At 41.7% G+C, this 8,970-nt stretch overlaps 1 protein-coding gene across 1 annotated transcript; it reads right to left on the bottom strand.

Moving 5' to 3' along the window:
- Positions 1-342: 342 nt before the first annotated feature.
- On the bottom strand, positions 343-8,522 carry mcm6l (MCM6 minichromosome maintenance deficient 6, like). Its single transcript, XM_053673799.1, has 17 exons — positions 8,044-8,522; positions 6,606-6,752; positions 6,137-6,247; positions 5,679-5,928; positions 5,411-5,576; positions 4,913-5,058; positions 4,610-4,760; positions 4,364-4,505; positions 4,012-4,157; positions 3,780-3,883; positions 2,847-3,002; positions 2,589-2,717; positions 2,349-2,510; positions 1,736-1,844; positions 1,456-1,650; positions 1,230-1,369; positions 343-566 (listed from the first exon to the last, which is right to left on the bottom strand). The coding sequence occupies exons 1-17, from the start codon at positions 8,136-8,138 to the stop codon at positions 444-446; spliced, it is 2,472 nt and encodes an 823-aa protein (XP_053529774.1). The 5' UTR covers positions 8,139-8,522; the 3' UTR covers positions 343-443.
- Positions 8,523-8,970: the final 448 nt, after the last annotated feature.

The raw sequence follows: 8,970 nt of genomic DNA, 5'->3' as shown, positions 1-8,970 counted from the left end.
CTCGACAGTGTATTCAATAATAAGCTAATAAGAAAAGCTCCTTTGTGAAGTGAATGCCTTGCTATTATTATTCACCATAAACACATTAATAATACATCCTTGAATAATGGCAGCACGCAAAAAGGTCAAGGAGTTCGGCTTCATTTTCACCTGGAGCTGAACTAATTCAGAACCTGCCTTAAGCCCTGTGTAAATGTCTTTGGATTTTTTAGGATTTACTTCAAAAGCCTACAAAACCCCTGTGTATATTATTGCAACAGATGCCAAAGTTTTAGTCTATTGTACATTTGCTACACATGGAAATTGCTCCACCTAGTGTAAGAAGTACACGGACAACGAAAAGACCTATGTTCCCACTTTTAATTTATTCATCACATCATGAACAATAAATAATAAATAGCCAAGAAGGGGTGGAAAAAAGACAAAATCAATACCACTCTCCGCTAGTCTTCCAATACATAATTAGGATTAACCACTAGGAAAGGGTCTTCCTCCAGAACAGGCTCTTCTCCTTCATCTGTGACCTTCTTTAGGCCAGTTTTGGTCAACTCTATGATGATATGGTCCTGTAATATAAAATAAAAAGAAAGAAAAGTATAAACATGAATAACACGAACAGTGACAAGACATTATTTATACATGTACAGGTCAACTAAAACGTGATCCTTGGCTCACTTTAGAAGGTGAAGGTCAACAACCTAATTTTTTTTTTTTACATCACACTGTTGAGGCAGATTGTTCAAAATGAAGTCCAAGCTATTTTTTTGTTTGTTTGTTTTTCCAAGGAAGAGAAGTTTGCTGAATAGCTCCTTTCTTCATTACACATCTGTTATTTATTACATCTAGTAATGGCTTAAATTTAAATTTGCTGGCCAGCACAAATTAGGTCATTATTCAATCAAATTAAATGAGAACTTGAGCATTGAAGATGGGAGTATTTGTGCAAAATGTGTTTTTCCATATATGAATAACTTTCAAATCTTATTTTATGATAATTTCATGTTAAATGGAAGGCCTTTAATAAGTTAAATTTCCCTTGATTGAATATGAGGTTCATAAACAAGTGCAAGTAGCAACTAGATCATGGGAGATTAGACCGCAGTGGTCATAAGGCCACCTGAAGCATACGATTGGGGCAGAGGAATTTACTTGAGCCAAACATTTGATTTGTTAAAAAAATCACGACATACGCATCAAGTTTAGGAAATCTCGCGTCGATCTACACTCACATAATGGACCAACCGATGCAACACTCTCTCGATAAGATTCTTCCTGGCAATGAGGTCAGCCTCAGACTCAATCTCACTCTCAATTTCCTTCAGGTACCAGTTGATGAGCTCGCTCTTCTTTAGAGACGACTCTTCATCCACTGAAATACAGAAACAGTCAGTTCCAGCTCACTTTCTATGATAAAAGGCACCGCGATTTCAGTTGTAAAAGTTCATAGTGACTCACACTGCTCCATTTTCTGCATGTGCAGCACCAACAGGTTGGAGATTCGGCGGTACTCTGCGAAGGACATGCGGAGAGCCAGTTTGGCTGTAGCAGTCTTCTCTTGCCGCTCTGTCTCACCGGTGTCCATGGCCTCCTCTGCATCGCCAGCAACGCCATTTTGACCCTCCATCTCCCCAGTCAAAAGCCCACTCTGATCTACACGAAAAAAGGACCAGATGCTATGAATATAGAATCCTTATTCAAAGGAGAATCATACAATCTGATGATGAAATATGATAACCATTCATATCTTCATCTTGTTCCTGGTCAAAGTTGATATCGGGCGAGTCGACACGAATGATTGACTTGTTCAGGAGTCTAAATGCTTCTTTTACATGTTTAGGTTGAACCTTAAGCGTTAAGAAAAGAGGGAAATGTTACGTTATCACATAAAATGTAACGTACTCCGATATACGTGGTGGTCTGGGAAAACCCATCTGACACTGATGCGGCCGATTTCTGGCAAAACGTCCAGAAACGACTAAAGGGGGGGAAGGGGGGAGGGGTTCAGAATCTCAGGAAAGTCTACAGTTTTCTAAACTGTTCACCATGTGAAGGGTTTCCCCAGGCTGCCACACATTAAATTACAATTTACAGAGCAATTTCATTTCTGTAATACATGTATAATAGATGTATCAGCGTCATACTGAGAAAGCCTGCTGTCCCTTGCAATTCTCTTATTCAGATATTCTTATTTTGTCTCAATATAGATTTTCTCTCACACTCTTAGCTTAGATTTGCTCATTATGCGTCTTTAAAATCTTCTTGTGATAGTGTGTTGTCGAAAGCATTGCAGAAATGGGATTAGAGATCACTACAGGTATTACACATACGAACACGCGAGTTCATCCGACCTCGTCTGAGCAGTAGAGACGGGCCATGGCCTCAGACAGGCGCACCATGCTCTCCAGCTGCCGCACCGTGATTCTCCAAGCCGATTTGGACGTGCCGCCTCCGTCTCTCTGACGCAGTCGCTTGTACTGCTCCACGACAAACTCCTGGGCTTCTGGGGTGATCTAGAAAACGCATGGCATTATGGGCGTGTCAATGCAAAAATCAGTGCTTTGTGTGAATTGTTAGAGTGGTGGACAGACCTTTGGCTGAAACTGTCGGGCAAACAGTACATATCTCTGGATGTCTTTTGCAGCATAGACACGTTCTACAGACTCCACATTCCTGGCATGGAGGTCGACAATCCGCCTGGCTATGGCGTAATCGGTCACCTAAAAACGGCAACGTTATAGCAAAGACGCACTGTTGAGGAAAATTTTAATTTTAAAACCAGAGACAAGCAACAAAATTCAAACAAGAAGTATTGAAACTAGAATCAGCAAAGCTGTGTTCAGATTCACCTCGTTGCATTCGTCCACCAGAACGAAGAAGAGGTCAAATCTGGACATGATGGGGGCGGACATGTTGACGTTCTGCTTCAGAGACTTGGAGCGATTGTACCTGCCATCAATGGGATTGGCTGCTGCCAAGATTGACGTGCGGGCATTCAAAGTAGCCTAAATACACACACACACACACACACACACACACACACACACACACACACACACACACGAAAAGTAGTTATGATCTTTTGAATACTCCAATGATTTAGAAATAATTAAAATAGGTCATCTCCAGTCAAGAACTACCATTCAGGATTGAACCATCAAATATCACTTTAAAGAAATTAGTCTGTTAATATGGATAAATGGAGAAAAAAATAATAAAAATAAACCCATTCAATCCGACTATTAGGGTTGCACAAAAAAAAGGCACAAAATGACGACCAGTTACAGTACAAATAAATCATCCATCCATTTTCTGTACAGCTTATCGCACACAGGGTCACGGGGGACACCCTGGACATCGCGCATACACATTCAAACATCACTATAAACAAATACAATGTATAAACTGTCATTCTTTAATAAGTAATACATTTTACATAATGTGGTACAAGAGGAATAAAACGCTTGACTGACATGACGATGAGTGTTTTCTCTATAACCACGTGTCCCGAAGTGTGTTTATTTTTAAACTTGTCCCATTCTTCAGCAGTAAACTTTGGGGAAAGCCTTTATTGTATTGTGCATCATTTGACACAGTCTGACTTAAGGAGAAAGAAAACAAAAAACAAAACAAAACAAAAAAAAGTCAGCTACTCCAGTTTAATGACTTAAATAGATGTATTCACATCTGGACAGCCAGAAACACCACCATGTCAAATCCGACAGCACATAACTATGGACATTCCTGCTGATTGTCATCACACACCTTTTCTGATTCTATACCTTGACTCCAGCCTTAGTGATGGAGATGGTCTGCTGCTCCATGGCTTCATGGATGGCCACTTGGTCCTTCAAGTCCATCTTATCAAACTCATCAATACAACATACTCCCTGATACAGGAAGTAAAAGGTAAAAGCATAGATCTAGCACAGTTTAAAACAAACTTCCAAACAAAAACTAAAAGTTTAGAACACACACACAGAAAAACAAAGAAAAACTCCTGAACCAAACTACTTGCATTATCAGCTAACATGAGGGCTCCAGCTTCTATGACAAACTCATGTGACTCCTCGTCTTTGACCACAGCGGCGGTGAGACCGGCGGCACTGCTGGCTTTACCGCTCGTATACACAGCCCTGGGAACAAAGTCTTCAACATGCCTGAGAGAGAGATATAGATAGAGATTATATATATATATATATATATATATATATATATATATATATATATATATATATATATAGAGAGAGAGAGAGAGAGAGAGAGAGAGAGAGAGAGAGAGAGCACAATGAGGTGTCAATAGTTCCTTTATTTATTCATTTTTAAACAGTTTACTCAGAATTCCACAGCAGGGTATTGTGCTTACTTGAGAAATTGGCTTTTGGAAGTACTGGGATCACCAATAATGCAAACATTGATGTCTCCTCTTAGAGATGTTCCTTCCATGGTGGTCTTGGCGACACCACCGAAAAGCATGAGCAATATCCCACGCTTGATTTCATCATTCCCTACAAGTAGTTTTTATCAATCACGAACAACACGATGATAAATATCTTCATACGAACCAAACAAATAGGGTTTGATACAAATACACTAACAATATTCAACACACCATGGATGGTAGGGAAGAGGCTGGTGCACAGGTTGTGGTAGAGGTTCTTGTCCTGGCTCATCTCAAACACTTTCTCCCACTCCTGCACGGTCATCTGATTCTTCACACTCTCTGCACTCTGGTCTTCCTGGCGCAGCTCCTGCCCTCCAAACTGCACAAAATGAACATTCAACATAACAGCATTTTTGAAACACAACCCTGTTCAGCAAAAGCATGCACCATATCTTACACCAAGATGGGAGAAGTGAACATCCATGGTTTTGGGGGAAACCCATGGAGAACTCTAAGCCTAGTCCTCCTCACCCTGGGGTTCGTCGGAGCAACATTGTTTGCCAGAAAGGCGAGTCTGTAGGACAGCTCTCGGACTCCCAAAGCCTTTAAGCCTTGGATCCCATCAGCCTCAAAACCTTCCTTTCCAGTCACTCTGCTGCTAGTCTCTGCCCTGGTGCCTGAAGGCCATACATACACACACATGAGGAGTAACACTAACACAACGTATTTCTAGAGCCTTCACCCAAATTTTCCCTTGGGGATCAATAAAGTACATGCATCCATCCCTCTAATAATACAAATGATATGTTTTTCAATATCATATGTTATGCATCTGGGTTGGTTTGGTGAAAGGGAAGACTCATCAGTATTCTTCCAGGAACTGCAGTTTACTTCTGAAGCAGCAGAGGGCCCTCAAAATTACAACCTACTCCTTTAAAGTACGGTTTTTACTCTGGAGATGGAATGCAGGACAGCACGGTACTCCGTCAGGTAAACGTATATTTAAGAAAAAAGTACCGTGATCCTTACCTGAGAGAGCCATGGCAGACACATCTGGGACCACAATGAGAGTCCCGGTGAAGTCACAGCGGTCTCCGGCTTGCGCGGCCTCCACAGCCTCGGCCCTCAGAATCACCTCCACGCTGCGTGGGATAGATCCCCGGGGCAACTCCGCCTGAGTCTCCTGAATACGCACCTGAAACACACAGCACTTTTCCACCCACAGGATTCTGGTGCTTGAGGTGATCGAGGTGAAGTATTCCTGACACCTCACATCACAAGTATTTCCTGCACTTACCTTTTGGAAGTCGACAAAGCGTGACTTATTGGTGTCCAGCATGAACCTGCGTCGGTTGGCACACACAGGGTTCTTGCAGATGGTAGGCTGCGTATATTTGAACTGCTGCTCCACATCTTTAATGATGGACTGGCAGTCGAGGCAGAGGAACGTACCGCTCACCAGCTCTGGGTGAACAGGGTGTGTACGCACCACCTGTCCGCTGATACGCAGCAGAGTGCCGATACGTGCAGTCGAAAGCTCGCGGATCCTGCAGAGAAGGAACACGATACAGCAAAGTAACCAAATCTTCTGGCTTGTGGAACAGATTCACAGAATCAGAGCCCTTGGTTGCGAGCATAGTAGATTATGCATGCTTACAGATACTTCGATTCAATCAGAAACCATCAAACATGTACAGCACACAAAAACAGTTTAGTCATTTGTATTCTTAGGAATCGTGACGTCAAACGCTTTACTTTTGTCTTGAAGGAAAACCAGAAAAGGCCACGTAGAACTCTTTGGATGGCGGGATGTTTCCGTGGTCCCGAGCGAAGTGGCGCACTGCTCTACAGAGAAACGGGTACACCCTAAAGAGAAAAATACATGCACGATTTCACAACACACGCTCAGGCTGACGATAAGGAAAGTAAGAGAGAAGCCAGCAGACAATAGAAGGGAGTTGCAGGACGACCTGAAAGCAGCAGGAACAGTTACACAGAAAACAATAAGCAACAATAAGTTCCTACACTTCATGCAAAACTCCTTCGCTGAAAAAGAAGTACAGAGACACGTTTAACATTTGAACACAAGCATTTAGACAAAAATCGGCACTCAAAAACTCTTTTGAGGAAAAAATAAATAAATAAATAAATCCATTTACATGTAGACGTTTGGACCTCCACCAGTTTGAACCACGGTGTCAGGTTAATACTAAATCAGACTCGCCTGTAGTACTCCTCCTGAATGGTGGTCGCCAGTTGTTGATTATAACGTTCAACGTTGGTGAAGCTCACAGTCAGAGTGTTTCTCTCTGGTCGGATCAGCTCCTGAGCTTCTGTTAAATACAGCGGGTCGCCAGTTTTATCCTGAAACCTAAATCGCATCAATGAAGAACAGAGTCGAGACTCATTTTCGGGCAGTCTTATCAGATTCGAATTACACACAGGGGCTAATATTCCTATACAAGCTAAAAGGTCAGAGTGCTGTTTAACACATGTGCAAAAAATTAAGATAATTTCGAAGAACACCACAGCTAGGCCGAATCTAAATTCTTTCCGATTATGGTCACATTTCTGCGTGACCATAGAGTACTCTGAACTTTGAGTGCTACAGGAAAATGAGACACAAGACCCTTTTTTTCAGACTGTAGTTTTCAGTGGCTTTGGCTCTGGCTGCAGTGGTGCAACAGATGAGTCTTTGTCCGATCATCCAAAAGATTATAAGATCAAACCCTGACTATGCCACAGCAATCCATGATTGGGAGGTCAAGAGAGGGTGTGAGAGGCATTACGCTCCCTTTTGAGACTAGCCCAAGTGTAGGCATCTATGAGCTCATGTATGGAGAAGAGGGAAGATAGTTCTTTCCTCAGAGTGTGTAACACAGCATGAGCAGCAGTTCAAAAAGATGTGGTTGGTTGGCTTCATGGGACTCTTACATGGAGAAGGTCAAAGTTAAAGAGTACCAACTGGTAGCAGTTGTATGTTGGGGGAAAGATGGCTGATGGGTAGGAATTAGGAAATACCAAATTAGGGAGAAAATAGGGACTATGAAATATAAATAAATAAATAAATAAATAAATAAATAAATAAATAAATAAATAAAAAGTTGCTCTGAACACCCTGCTGAAAAAACAAACAATAGAAACCATAACAGACATTCAAATGGTTTCCACTACAATTACCATTACAAGCCATTAAAATCACTACCGGTCCTTAATGGTATCCACAAAACATAACATTCCACTAATAGAGGACAACAAATTACCAGTAGTGATTCAGAGGGGCCATTACAGTTTCCATTAAAACCAATACAATTCCCATTTCAGCAGGGCATTGGTTTATACTGGTAAATTAGACAGACATTGTATACACTATGATATGATCAGGTTAAGAAAGGAAAAAGGGTACCAACAATAAAAACGAAAGCAGATACCCGCATTTTCCATTTCAATGGCGTTTACACACAAAGCGGATTTTAAAAAGAAGCACGAGCGCCCTCTACAGGCGCAACATCGCATCTGCAATCATTTATTTATTAAATCCCATCGAGCGACGGTTTTAGGAATCGTGTTTGATTTGGGAAATATTTTATTCAGTCTGTTCACTCTGACTTTGGACATTCATCCCAAACCGACTCAAACCCAGCAGGGAAGCCCCGACTTACTCCTCCAAAAACTCTAGGAATAGTTTTTGGCATTTCTCGGCGAGGTCATCCCGCACGTGCACGCCTGTGTTGGTGGTTTCTGTCGCAGGCTCCATTTCCAACACCGAGATGAGAAGAGCTGAGAAGAGAAGAGCAGAGATCCGCCTCCGCACCAGGAAGCTGTGCTCCAGGGGGCACAATGAAGTGGCTAAATGAAGTCTCGCGCTGCACACCTGAGTACACCTGAGTACACCTGAGCACCCTGACGGTCACTGATTGGCTCCCAGATTTCCGGAAATTTCCGACATATACCTATTTCATTAGTGATCCATGATAAACTTTAACCACACTTTATCCTGATTGTTTTAGATCTTCGTTTAAAAACAAAACCAGTTTGGTTGAATTCTCGATTCTGATTGGTCAGAAGGTGTTGATTAATTTCCTGTGACAGCAGCTCTCATGCTGCCTTCAAAACCTCCACAGGAGTTCACCTACGAGTTCAGAGGTCGCGATTACGACGTGGTGTGTGTGTGTGTGTGTGTGTGTGTGTGTGTGTGTGTGTGTGGTAGAATAAATGCAGGGCGTAAAAAAAAAGAAGAAAAACAATCAAATTTTTTATTACTAATGTTATCCTTTCTATGGTAACAGCTTGTATGGTGGACAGTGGACACAGCACATACATGAAGACTAATATTAAACATATTAAGAAAAAAAAAGTGTTGACATGGTGAAGATGTCTATAAGGAGACGTTTATGGGAGGAGTCTCCAGTGACAATGCTTTGTAACAGTCAGCAAGCATGACAAGATTTTTTATTTTTTTTTAACTTAATAACTTTAAGAGAGAGAAACAGAGGGGCTGGTTGGGGAACCATTGTTTATAGATGCTACAAGGTAAGTGATAACAGGAACTAACCTGCTTGGCAGATGTTCCACAAGATGACATTATA

The sequence above is a fragment of the Ictalurus punctatus genome, chromosome 20 (assembly GCF_001660625.3).
Source record: "Ictalurus punctatus breed USDA103 chromosome 20, Coco_2.0, whole genome shotgun sequence".
NCBI lineage: Eukaryota > Metazoa > Chordata > Actinopteri > Siluriformes > Ictaluridae > Ictalurus > Ictalurus punctatus.
This window is presented reverse-complemented; position numbering and strand designations above follow the sequence as displayed.